The following is a 13,676-nucleotide window of genomic DNA, read 5'->3' as shown; positions in this document are numbered from 1 at the left end:
CACACACACACACACACACATATATATATATATTGACGATGATAAAAATAAATATTTGGTGTTATTTATAAATATCGAAGTATTCGTTGATAATATAAACTGATATCCTTCTTTTAGAAAGCTCCTCTCTCCATTTCAAAATAAAAGTTAGTTAATTTAGTCTAATAGAAGAGATTTAAAGCTATTTGACTGTATTATTTTTATAATAGTTTTAATAAATATAGCCTATTTTTATGTTATTTTTCTAAATATTTTAATATTATTTCAAATTAAACTATACAAGACAGCATTGTATACAATTTTAAGCTTAGTGCTTACAAAAGGGAAACGATATCAACCTTATTTTAAGACCATAAATTATTATTTATACACGAATTAGTAAATAAAACAAAGAAATCTTTCGAAATGCGTTGACTTGTATTGCTCACTGCGCAATGTACGCATGCGCGGATGTGCGGAAGTGCTCCCAAGACCGATATCCAGCTGATAGATCTACAGCCGAACAGCCACCACCAAAACAGCCGCGACTGGCAACAACAGGTAGATATCAATAATGCTGATAGTTGTATATGACTCTTTGTATGTAAAAGAGGTGTTATTATTTTAGAAATTGATGTTCATGGTACCGCTCGGCCCGCTTCGCCTGGATCGAGACGAGTCACGTTAATGGTCAGAGTCTGTATTGCGTCTCTAATGCATCCCAAAAGACATAATCACCTGACTGTCCGCGTTATGGACTAGATCACGTACACATACACCTGATTATTACAGTTATGCATTAGATCAGCAGACATATCCTTGATTATTAAAGTAACTAATCAGATCAGTCGACATACTCCTGATTATCGAATTTATTTATCAGGACCAATAAACATACATCTGATTTTTATAGAGTTATTATTCACATCAGTATACACACACCAGATTATTAGAATTATTATTCAGATAAATGACACCTGATTTTTAGAGTTATTATTCTGATCAATAGACATGTCCTTAATATTGCAGGGTTTTTTTTTTTTCAGATCAATAGATATGCCATATTGATAGAGTGATGAATCAGATCAATAAACAAACACCTTATATTTAGAGTAATTAATCAGATCAATGTACATACACTTGATTATAAGAGTAATTAATCGGATCAGTAGAAAAATGCTTTATTAATAGGGTTATTAATCAGATCAATATACATACACCAGATTCAGTAAACATGTGCCTGATTATTAGAGTTATCAATCACATCAATAGGCTTTCACGTGATTATTAGATTGATTAATCAGATCAATAGTCATACACCCGATTATTAGACTTGCATCTGTTCATTGGATTTATGTGATAATTTCGCATGCATACATATGGGTAAAAAATATGGATTAAAGATTTTATGTAAAACTGGAAGGTGTAATTGATAGTTAAATGTTATGAATATTCAGGGTGAAACACAGCATTCAAATTCTGTATTGTGCAGTGGTCAACCTATAGCTTCACTATGTGAGAAAATGTGTGCAAATCATGGTAAGTCTTAATTTTACAATGGAAATGTCAAGCAGTATGTGTAAGTACAATTCATTACAGCAACATTATATCAATATAACTGTATAATTACAATCAGCTCAACAAAGGTGTTACATATTAAGTGCACATTGATTATATTGTTATTTTACTAACACTTTATTTAATGCCTTCATGTTGCTGTATGAGTTGGCCAGCCAATTTTGACCTATGTACTTAAGCAGTTAAGCTATAAATATTTGCACTGCAAAACGATATTGATGCAAACTCAAAAAGCAGAACAGCACACGACCGAGAAACCACAAAGAGGTGACAGTTTCGCAAAACTGGTGGACAACCTGGTGCACGATAACTAGGATATTGATCATTGTTTATGTTGACATCCATCACAAGAGGAATTTTCAACAATAAAATTAATTCCTGGGGAGGAACTGTGGATTTGGAATGTGTGAGGGAGGCTGTACTTTCAATATCCAGATATTTTCATTGAGATGCCGAGTAAAGTGTTATGTGCTATGCTCGTGCTATGCCCATCAAATCAATCTCAAAAGTTCACTTGAGCTGAGATACTTGCCACCTTGTTTTTTGAGACATTTTTAAGCTGTTGAATCAGAAATATTATTTGCGAAAGTTTGACACACATATTTAAACTGTCATGAGGATGTTTAGCAATGAACTCTTACCTAAGAAATGTTCATTTGTTGCTTTACTCATCATCTTCCCTATTTCTGATCAGAACTGATTCACTTATTAGAGCATCTGTGGTTATGACTGCTGACTTGAAAGTTGTAATTTCGCTGTGTAGAGAGGGAGACGAGAACTGTTTTTGGCTGTCATTTGATTAGTTTTAGTTTGGTTTTGCAATAGCCATAGTGGTTTTTACTAGAGCAAAGTTGAAGGGATAGATTACCCAGAAATGAAGTGGCATCATTTACTCACCCTTGTGTTTTTGCAAACACGTATGACTAGCTGTCTTATGTGAAACATAAAATAAAATATATATGTATATATATATATAAAAAGTCTCAGTATGTTTTTAATCGCGTGTAATGAAAAAAAAAAAAAAAAAAAAAAAAAACAGGTTTTCAGTATGTTAACTCTCCTTTGTTTTAGTTGTAAGTTACTTCCTCTTCCACTGCCTGTTTCACTTACATTCTACTCTTATTGTTGTTTGTTTTTTAGCATCGTAGTCTGACAGCTGTCCTCACAACTTAAGAAGTCTCCAGTACTTAAAAAAAGCCAACAACAACTTGTGGACTGTTTTAAATTGCTGCTTTTAAAGACGGTGTCGGGGAGGACGGCCACCCTTCCTACATCATGAGCTCTCGCGGGACCAGCAGGGTCAATGGAAGCCTACCGCAGACCAAGATCTGCCAGTTCAAATTGGTGCTGCTGGGAGACATGGCCGTAGGCAAGTCCAGCCTGGTGCTGCGCTTTGTTAAGGGCCAGTTTGATGAGTTTCAGGAGACCACCATTGGAGGTGAGGCATAGGTGATGAATTTAAATTGAGTTCATAAATATGGGTGTTGATATTTAGGTAGATTTTGGTTGTTTTGAATAGTTTATTGCATTTATATTCCTACATACAGTACAGATCAAAAGTTTGGGGTCAGTAAGTTTGTGGTTTTTTAAATAAATGAATACTTTTATTCAGCAAGGACACATTAAAAGTGATTTAAAGTGACAGTTAAGATTATTGCATTGTTCCAAAAAAAAAAAAACTTCCATTGAATGCTGTTTTGTTTTTCTTTCTATTCATCAAAGAATCCTTAAAAAGATGTATCTCCATTTCCACTCCTGCATTGTTAATAATAAATATTTCTTAAGCACCAAATCAGCATATTAAAATGGGTTCTGTAAGATCATGTGACACTGATGACTGGAGTAGTGGCTGCTTAAAATTCAGCTTTGCTACCAGAGTAATGAATTAATTACATATTAAAATAGAACACATTATATTAATATTTCACGATTCTACTGTTTTTACTCTTTATTTTTTTTGTCAAATAAATGTAATCTTGGTGAGTAGCGAGTAGTAAGTATAAGACAGTTCTTTCAAAAACATTACAAATATTGCTGACCCTGAAATTTTGAGTTGTATTGTAAATAATTTGGTAGATCCTTTTACCATATACAACCAGTTGGGCTACTAGAACACTAGTTTTATAAAATAAAAAAAAAAAAAAAAACACAGTTGCACACAGATTTTTGCCTATTACCCCGTTTTGCAAATAAACACTTCAAGAGCCTCATTGGGTGTGAGCAGTATAGTCCGCAGTGCTGAGAAGTGACAACACACTTAAAGATTCTTTATATTGATCTGTAACATTGTGTTAACTTGACTTTAAACTGAGCTGATCTTGTACTTAGTCATAGCAGTAGATGCCGTCACGTGTATGATGACAAACCAGGTTCACTATCTCGGAGTTTAATCGTCACACTAGTATTTGCAAACATTGTTTTAGACTTTGGCTCCCATAAATTAGAATCAGACATATACCATATAAATGGACTTATTGCAACACTGATATTAGACTGGAGTTCTTGCTAAAGAAATAAAGCACTTGAGGGCATGGATTGCAGTGATTTTACCATGGTTAAGGGGTATTTAAAAGCATGAACTGAAGATAAAGTCACATTAAAACACTATCTTGAGTTGCCTTTTTGCTTTAATAGAACTGCAGTAACAGCAGTATGATAAAATATGCATATGTTCAATGAATAATTAATTCAAATAAATTAAAATTATAAAAAAACATTAATAATAGTAATCGTAATAAATTATTCTGCTGCTAAGTAAATTGATTATTAGCTTTAATATAAGTTGTTTACACTTGCTTAACTCCTGCTGTGTTTAGACCATAATGTTGATTGTACATTAAAAACTAAGTTTTAGTATTCTATTTTATTCTATTCAAAACTGTTTTATTAGCATTATTTATATACTATTATAAGTACTTTTCCAATTAACTTTTGTTAGTTTTTTTAGTAACTAATAAAGTGAAAGTTTTAGTATTTTATGTGATTTTGTCATTTTTATAACTCTGATTCCAATCACAAAAAATGTCAATCCTCAGTATTATTCATCTTTGAATCTCTAGCTTAGATTACTCATCTTTTTTTTTATCTGTTGCTCGCCATCAGCTGCGTTCTTGGCACAGTCTGTTTGTCTGGATGACACTACAGTGAAGTTTGAGATTTGGGACACGGCTGGACAAGAGCGCTACCACAGCTTGGCCCCTATGTACTACCGCGGAGCCCAGGCAGCTATTGTAGTTTTTGACATCACCAAGCCTGTAAGTTTACAATAGTACACACTTTATATAAAGGCTACAAACTTTCAATTGGTAAAATAGTATGTTTGTTGCTTAGTCTTTAGCCATGTGTTTGTAGGACACATTCGAGCGAGCAAAGGCTTGGGTGAAAGAGCTGCAGCGGCAGGCCAGTCCCAACATTGTCATTGCTCTCGCAGGAAACAAGGCTGACCTAGCAGAAAAGAGACTCGTGGAGTATGAGGTCATACCTTTCTTTCTTTAATCATAGTTCATATGTTTTTTTTTTTTTTCTTCTGTCAATTAAATGACAAAAAGTCTCACATCATGGTTTGATTTATAAATAGCTCTGGGATTGTTGTTTGTATAATGTGGTGCTGTTTGTATTTCAAACTTAAAAAAAAGACAGAACAGAATTAATATATATATATATATATATATATATATATATATATATATATATATATTATAATGTTGATGTCAAAGCTGAGTTTTCAGCAGCCGTTACTCCAGTCTTCAGTGTCATATGATCCTTTCGAAACCATTCTAGTATGCTGATTTGGTGGTTAGGAAATATGTCTTATTATTATCATTGTTTTGTGGAAACCATGATTTTAGCATTTTTGATGAATAGGGAAGTTCAGTTCAGAAGAACAGAGAGCATTTATGTGAAATGCAAGTCCTTTGTAACACTTTAAATGTCTTTACTGTTACTGTTCGATCAATTTAATGAATCTTTGCTGAATATAAAGCATAATGTTGGTACAATTTATATTTAAAAATTCAAATTTTGCAACTAAAACTGTTGACTATTGCTCTAATGTCTTGTGAGCCATAACCCAGACATTAATTTAACATTTCTGCACAGGAAGCCCAGACATACGCAGAAGACACAGGCTTGCTTTTCATGGAAACATCTGCCAAGACTGCAATGAATGTAAACGAGTTGTTCCTGGCCATTGGTGAGCATTAAAGCCGTATTCTTACTAGTATATTCTCTTCTGCACCTAGTTGTTGTAAACCTTTAGAAAATTGTTAGAAAAAGAAACCTGCATGGATGAAACTTTCCGCAGTAAATTCAATAACATAATTTAAGCCTCTAAACAGAATATTGACATTATAAACAGCATTCAGGCTCTTTATTTTTCATTCAACTCCTTTTGTTTATTTATCAATAGCAAAAAAGATGCCAAAAACAGACACCCAAAACCCTACGCATGCTGCTCGACACAGGGGGGTAAACCTTCAGGACCCAGATGCACAGTCCACTCGAAGCTGCTGTGGGAACTAAAGGCTTGTCAACACTCCACCACGGGAGACCACCGACACCACCTCCTTCCCAAAATCCCACCCCGTTACCCTTTCACCTCCTAAGACGGATACAGAAAGAAATAGATAGGATAGAGGAATAACAGAAAGAGATTGAGGGAAAATCCCTCAGTGATGCCTTAAAGAGATTTTTCAAGGAATACTTCTGATGGACAGGGCAGAGAGCGAACGGACGATGGACACTGTCATATATAGCAGTAAATACGGATTCTGCATTATTTCAACAATAATTTCAGCCTCTGTTGATTTTCATTATGCAAGCACCAGGGTTTCACCCAAAGAGAAAAGAGATTGGCAAAGAGATACAGGAACACAGAAGAATCACGATGAATAGAATAACTATTTAATCGACAAATCCCATTTTCAGTCGTGGAATGAACCGAGATGGTCCATTAAGCCCCCTTAAAATAGCTGTAAGTCTTCAAGCTAAATCTACACCAAATATCCGTATGCTCTGGGCTCTCCTATTCTGATCCCAACTCTGACACTGGAAGGAAGTCAGCACCTTGACCTAAGCTACCCCTTGCAATTCTCCAAGCATGAGCCACATCTACTAAATTTTTTAACTACAAAAGGAACACTGAAGCAGAAGTTATTCATTCACCCTGAACTTGTTTTTTTTTTTCAGCCTCCAGCTTTATTTATTACCTTTGTTCGAGCTGGTCTCCCTTACGTAGCTCGTCATTCAATTTAGACCCAAAAAGTATTGAAGAACACCAATGTTGTCTTCCCTTTCCAATTTCCCACTCCCGACCACATTGATCTTGAAGTTCAGTGTTGAAGTTCACGAACCAACAGCAAGCTCTACGATGCCTTCTCTACGTTCTCGTCGCTTTGTGTAAACTACTGTTTATTAAGAAACAATCGACAAATCATTGACAACATATTGGCACAAACCAGATGACTGTAGATGATCGTAAACCATTTCGCTTCTTGAGTAATCGCAGAATAACGCACATTGATTCTTCTGGACTAGGAAGTCATGCAATACTCATGCAGCCTCAGTATGTGATATAAAAAAAAAGCAACAAGAATATTCAAGAACCCACAAATCAACAACATGAATGATTTAGCAACCATTGTTGTGCGATATGCCAGGACGGCAAAAAGCAGCAAGAGACATTTTGGTCCACAGAGCCCCTGAAAAAGTGGAAAAAAAAACAGAAGTGCCTACTCCGTTTTTTCCGTGTTCTTTGTTTTGGGCTTTTTTTGAGGTCGTCAGACCGCCGAAAAGTAGCATTTCGAGACGGTGGCCCGAAGTGTACAGGCAATAACCTGTAAGAATAATTAGTGGAGCGTGTTAGTAACAGTCATTTATGAAGTTTTGTTTTATAGATGGTGTTTGTTGATGCGTATACAAATGAGTTTTATTTAAAATTGATTTTAGTCAGTAACTTAATGGGTTACCAATACATTTATGTGGTCATTTAGGGAATGAATTAGGTATCATAATATGGTGTCACACAGCTAGAAGTCATTTGTCATGTGTCTTCAGGTCCACCTTTTTTTGTGGAATAGATCTGATCTCCTGTTAACACCTTTGTGAACTGAAATGTTAAATAAAGCTGTGCTGTTCTGCTATGAGTGAAATGTGGCTTTAGCTTCAATGGCTTTTTGACTAAATTGACTAAATTTCTGCTATCATTCATTTATGAGGAACAAGCGTTCAACAATGTCACATGCTCCCATGTGACATGTCACTGTAATATTTACTCTTAAAGTGTCTAAACTACCTGCCAGTAGCAGCACCCAATGACATAGGGAAACCCGTCTGGTCATTATGTTTGCTAACACTCCTAGTGCTTGATGCTAATAGATACATGTAGCTCTCTAGGTATACAGTGCTGCATTACACACTCAGAACTTTGGAATTTCCCCTCCACCTACTAATATATTTAACTGGAAGGGCATTCCAGGTCAAACATCCAACTTGAAAAGTCATTAAGTTGTGTAATTAATACTCCTACTTGTGATTTCTTCATGTTTTGACAAGGGAGGGTGCTACTAAAAGTGGTTATGGGACTACAGATGATAAATGTGGATCAAACTTTTGTTGGTCACAGTGCTTATTTTCTGCAATTATTCAAAATGCAATAGAAAAATATAACCAGGACAATCCCAACAGCTCAGTGAAACTGGTCGTTAGCCAAAAAGGAAAGTTGCTGCAGGCATGAGGCAAGTTATTCCCTTTTTATGAAAGACAGATAGAATATACAACAACAACAAAAAAGCCATTAGAGATCATAAATTATTTAGACTTTAATGTATTTACAATAAAATGGTAAAGCCAATTCAATCGCCACAAAGCTAATGAAACAACAGCCAAGCCTGTTGATTGTGATATATCTGACTAAAAATATAGAAAGGAACAGATCGTTAAAACTCATCACAAAAGGAAAATAAATGACAAACACAAGATAAAAAGTTGTGGTGTTACTTTATACACAAAGAAAAAAAAAGAAGAAATTTCCAAACCTTGACTTTTCTGAAAATAGTTTTTCTTTTAACTCCTCACACTCATAAAGGACAAAATCCTGTTCTTTAAAACAGTAGTTCCCAAGCAGATGACGATTTACATTACATCGATCTAGTAACCCGTTCAACCCTTCAGACTCGCAAAGAGACTGTAAACTATCCTGCAGATCATAATTGGTAGTACTTAGCTGATCAAAAAACATAATTGCATTTATCTAGCCCTCACTCTCCTCATCCTCTGCTGCTGTGTAGATACTCTGGTTTCTCCTTTTGATCTGAGGTGTGCCGCCCGTGTGACTTGCTAACCCCTGTGTCGTCTCCCCACTGGTGCGTTTGGGGACCCTGGCTGATGTGAAGCCCTCCTCCTCTTCTGAGCTGCCCTGGGAGAGGGATGCTGCAGGAGGGGGAAGAGAAAGAGGCCGCAAGGAGCGTAGTGGAGCATCTGATTCTGGTGCGGTACACGGGGGCGGTAAGATCAGTCTATTAGCCGGTTCTCGCTGGGGACTGCTGTCTCTATCGCTGTCCTGGCTCCCCACCTGCCCTTCTGGAACCACTGCGTCGGTCTCTTTCCCCTCGGCACATTCTACTCCCTCATCCTCATCCTCTACCTCCTCCCATTCATCCTCGATGGTGATTTCATCAGGGTTGTAGGAGCTGGAGAGGCCGGAGGTGTCAGTGGGGTACTCGCTGGGTTCATCTACACTCCCTGTGCTGTCCTCATCCTCCTCTTCTTCAGTCGCACCTGTGGCACCCTCCTTTCCATAAGCCAGCCCACTCTGCCCAGCCAGGATGTAGATGTCTGTCAAGCTGAGGGTGGCACACAACTCTGTGGTTTGGGGGTTGATGGAGTAGGCCGGGTGGGCATTTGGTTTAGGGCGGCTGGGGTCATAGGCTGGCACAGTCAGGCTGAAATTTTCAGGGATGCAAAGGTCACCGCTCAAATCACTCATGACTTCCATCATAGCTTCCTCTGATGCAGTGAAATCCCACCTGAAAGAAGCAGAGGAACAGGATGGCTAAATACTTAAGACATAGAAATTAGTTTGTGTGCAAGACATTGACTGCATTTATGTGCACGATATTCTGTTTGCATGTAATTTAAATGTTTTAACCTGACTGTTATAAAACAGATAAGCCATTTTCTCAATATTATGTATGCCTATGTTAAGTCTGATACTTCACTACTGTTCAAAAGTTTGTGGGCAGTAGATTTTTTCTTTTTTTTTTTTTTTTTGTTAAAGGAAAAAAACAACTTTAATTCAGTAAGATGCATTTAATTGATCAAAAGTGACAGTAAATACATTTATAATGTCGTAAAATATTAATATTTCAAATCAATGCTCTTCACTTGAACTTTCTATTCCTTAAAGAATTGAAGATTTTTAAAACTCAATCTTAACATAGTAGCTATGTTTATCCAACTGGACCCTGGATTCCCGCAGTAATAAAACAGAATTTACTGGGAATACACGAAGTGTTAGCCAGCAATCAGAAAATGATGCTCATGTAAATACACTCATTATAATGTGGTCTATACCGGGTGTGTAGTCCATTGTCTTGTGGGGGGTTCCAGAAATTGCAGGATGGTTTCTGAAGGTTGTCTGTCGCTTTCAAGATGGCCAGCCATTCTGGATCATACTCAAGGTGCTCAGAAGAGCCCGGTCTGTCTGCTACCTCCACAATCTGCAATATCAAAACATTCATTCACTCACAAAGACTAAATCTAAACTGGTCACTACTGGAAGAGCTTTAAACATGATTGTTGATGGAAACAACAGAGTCCTTACCTGAAGAAAGTCTCTATGTGGAAGACACTTGTCAAGTGAGAGAAACTTGGTGATCTTTGGGGCAGCATTATTCTTAGCCTGTTATGAAAAATGAATAATAAACTCTTAATAAAAAGATATTAAATGGATACATATATTTTACAAATATTTCAAATCATTATTATATGTTGGTATTGTTAATACATTTATATCTCTACATATTTTCATATATCCATGAGGACCCACCTCGTGCTGCATCATTGCAGCAAACTTCACATGCAGGTGAGCTGAAAACCAGTAGGTGGGCTGCAGGTGGTCTAGAAGATCTGCAGCAGCAGGGCTGCCCAAGGTACCGCTCTCCACTTCCTGTCTGAGGAACTTCTTCTGGCGGAGAAGCTGGTTTGTGTTGCCATAGTGATAAATGCCTCGTGGCCAATCGTGTGTCATGAAGATGTCTATGGGCATCTTGATCTAAAAGAGTTAGGTTTGAAATTATACATGCACAGCAAAATATTATTTATATCTTTTTATTAATTAAACTGTTGTTTATATTTTGATTCCTGTTTTCTCTATATGCATAGAAAAAGTATATATTTTTTTAATCTAAATTTAAGGATGTCACAAAGATTTACCTGTTTAAGTTTGAAGACATCAATGTTTCTTATGTGGTATACGCTGCGCAAGGCGTCTGGGCTGTATGGCGGGAACTCAAAGTGTCCTGAAATTGCATAACAAAAGTTCCGAAATGTCTTTTTTTTTTTTTTTTTTTTTTTTTTTAACACAACTGATTTGGAATTGTTCAAATTTACCTTTCTTGTAATCGTGGGATTTGAATATTCCTGAAAGACCACCAATCCGTACACCTTTAAAACGCACAACGCCAGCATAACCTGAGGAATGAGGAACAACAAATCCATTAGGAACTCCTTTTAAAGCCAAGTGCTATTAAGAAAACAGAGCATGCAACATTAAGACACAAACTTAGTACTACTTTTATTAATCTTATTACATATTAAAGGGGCCATCGGATACCCATTTTCCACAAGTTGGTATGATTCTTTAACGCCTTGATGAAATGTCTGCAACATACTTTGGTCAAAATTCCTCAGTTTGTTGTGTAAAACAACACCCTTTTTATCTGGTCTAAAACAGCTCTGTTCACAGCGACCCGTTTGGGAGCATGTATTTCCCCAGTCAACTGAAAAGAAAATAGACCAACGTGAAAATTATTTGATGTTTTTACGCAGCAAACACAGAGTTGTAAATGTAACCTGCCTTGAACTGTCAAGACATTGTTAGGAAAGCAGTCTGCAGTAAAACTATTTTTGCAGACATAAATAAAATTAGGTGTATTTGTGGTGCATTTACCATTAAAAACAAAACTAACGTTAATCCACTGTCTTCAGGTTCTCTGATGTCGGGAGAAAATTAAGACTCTTATTATGACGTCATATTGTTCCGAAAATCAAAACAGCTTGATAATTGAGACTCTTTAGTTTTTTTGGGGAATGAAAAAAAATGTTTTAATGGATTTTAACCATTGTAGGTAGTTGTGTCCACACACTGCTAAGGCACATTATATGCAAACAAATTGTACAAGTGAATTTTGTGGATTTTAACCATTGTAGGTGGTTGTGTCCACACACTGCTAAGGCACATTATATGCAAACAGATTGTACAAGTGAATTTTGTGGATTTTAACCATTGTAGGTGGTTGTGTCCACACACTGCTAAGGCACATTATATGCAAACAGATTGTACAAGTGAATTTTGTGGATTTTAACCATTGTAGGTGGTTGTGTCCACACACTGCTAAGGCACATTATATGCAAACAGATTGTACAAGTGAATTTTGTATCCGATGTCCCCTTTAAAGTAATAAAGTTTGCATTGTGAGTATAAGCCAAAGATCTCACCCAGGTAATAGATGTTGGGGGCCACCCAGCCTCCGTATGGAAGCTCTTGCAGATGGTTTGATGCCTCATGGTTACCGCCAATGAAAATAGTCAGGACAGGAGCCTTTTTCTCTCCAGAGTAGTACCTTGGGAAAACCGGATGACATGAGAAAACGATGGTTGAACAAAGCAATGTTTACTTAAAATTCACTCAAAAATATTTGGCTTCCAATAATTTACAAATATATGTAATCACTGTGTATATTCTATCTCTGTAGTGCAGTAAATTACTCTCATTATTCAATTAGATTTCGGTCTAATCAATAATTCCAGGTGTTTCCTTACTTGTAAAAAGTTTGCATGTGTCTGTATTTGGCAGGAACCGCCATGCACTTCATGTCTCCTTCATTTCTGACAGCCTGGAAGTCTCCGCAGCACAGCAGCAGATCCACCTTCACATCTTCTTTATTCTCCAGGTAACTGATGCTCTCATAGATCTTATCCAGCTCTCCGTGACAACAACCTTCTACTGCCACCTTCATCCTTGTATCGCTAATCCACAGACTTACGTTCAAAGACGACAAAAAGCGTTACCCATCGCACAGAGGGTCAAACCTTTACCTCTTTGACAAATCTTTCAACAGCCGTTTTGCCTCCGTACTCACATGCTCCTCTGCACATGCGCAGAACTGTCATGTGACCAGGGCACGGAATCTAATTTTATTCTTCACCCGCACTTTCCGTAATTTACATTCGTTATTCATTTTATTATAATAATAATAATAATAATTATTATTATTATTATTATTATTATTATTATTATTATTATTATTATTATTATTATTATTATATTAATAATAATAATAATAAAATAATAAATTATTATTATTATTATTATTATTATTATTATTATTATTATTATTATTATTATTATTATTGTTGTTGTTAGAATCTTTGATCAGCATTCGGTGTGTACGTTAATAGTATATGGAATGTATATAATGTGTATATGCCAAATTTAGCAGGATTTTCTTTTTTCTAAAAGTGAACAACTGAAATAACTGACCAAAAAGTCAAAAAAGTTTGTATTTAATTATTATTATTATTATTATTATTATTATTATTTAGGTAATACAATTTTCTACTGTTCAGACCCTCGTTTTTACTTTTTCATTTCTTCATTTCTTTGTACTATTATTCATACCAATGCATTTTTGCAGTATGTAGTTTGGCAAATAATGAAGAATAAATAACTAATGAAGAAGAATCAAAGATCCCTGAATTTGAAACCAATGTTGAAATTGCAGCCAGTAGGTGTGTTCGACTTGAAGTGGCGCTGCGCAGACCGATCGGTGTCTGACATCAAAGTACAGCAAGGACGATTCGAAAGCATGATTGACGTCTGCTGTCTAAGCACTCTCGCT

At 36.1% G+C, this 13,676-nt stretch overlaps 2 protein-coding genes across 2 annotated transcripts; one reads left to right on the top strand and one right to left on the bottom strand.

Annotated features, from left to right (window-relative positions):
- Positions 1–435: 435 nt before the first annotated feature.
- On the top strand, positions 436–7,711 carry LOC113053236 (ras-related protein Rab-5B-like). Its single transcript, XM_026218096.1, has 6 exons — positions 436–540; positions 2,698–2,995; positions 4,660–4,811; positions 4,909–5,031; positions 5,656–5,749; positions 5,966–7,711. Exons 2-6 carry the CDS (start codon positions 2,833–2,835, stop codon positions 6,076–6,078), a joined length of 645 nt encoding a protein of 214 aa, XP_026073881.1. The 5' UTR covers positions 436–540; positions 2,698–2,832; the 3' UTR covers positions 6,079–7,711.
- A 580-nt stretch (positions 7,712–8,291) lies between these two features.
- On the bottom strand, positions 8,292–12,930 carry LOC113053235 (lariat debranching enzyme-like). The gene is made up of 8 exons (XM_026218095.1): positions 12,598–12,930; positions 12,274–12,398; positions 11,167–11,247; positions 10,990–11,075; positions 10,604–10,828; positions 10,379–10,456; positions 10,129–10,274; positions 8,292–9,581 (listed from the first exon to the last, which is right to left on the bottom strand). Exons 1-8 carry the CDS (start codon positions 12,792–12,794, stop codon positions 8,807–8,809), a joined length of 1,713 nt encoding a protein of 570 aa, XP_026073880.1. The 5' UTR covers positions 12,795–12,930; the 3' UTR covers positions 8,292–8,806.
- Positions 12,931–13,676: the final 746 nt, after the last annotated feature.

The sequence above is a fragment of the Carassius auratus genome, chromosome 34, assembly GCF_003368295.1.
Source record: "Carassius auratus strain Wakin chromosome 34, ASM336829v1, whole genome shotgun sequence".
Classification (NCBI taxonomy): Eukaryota; Metazoa; Chordata; class Actinopteri; order Cypriniformes; family Cyprinidae; genus Carassius; species Carassius auratus.
Note: the sequence above shows the minus strand (reverse complement) of the source record. Positions and strands in the feature narration are given on the sequence as shown.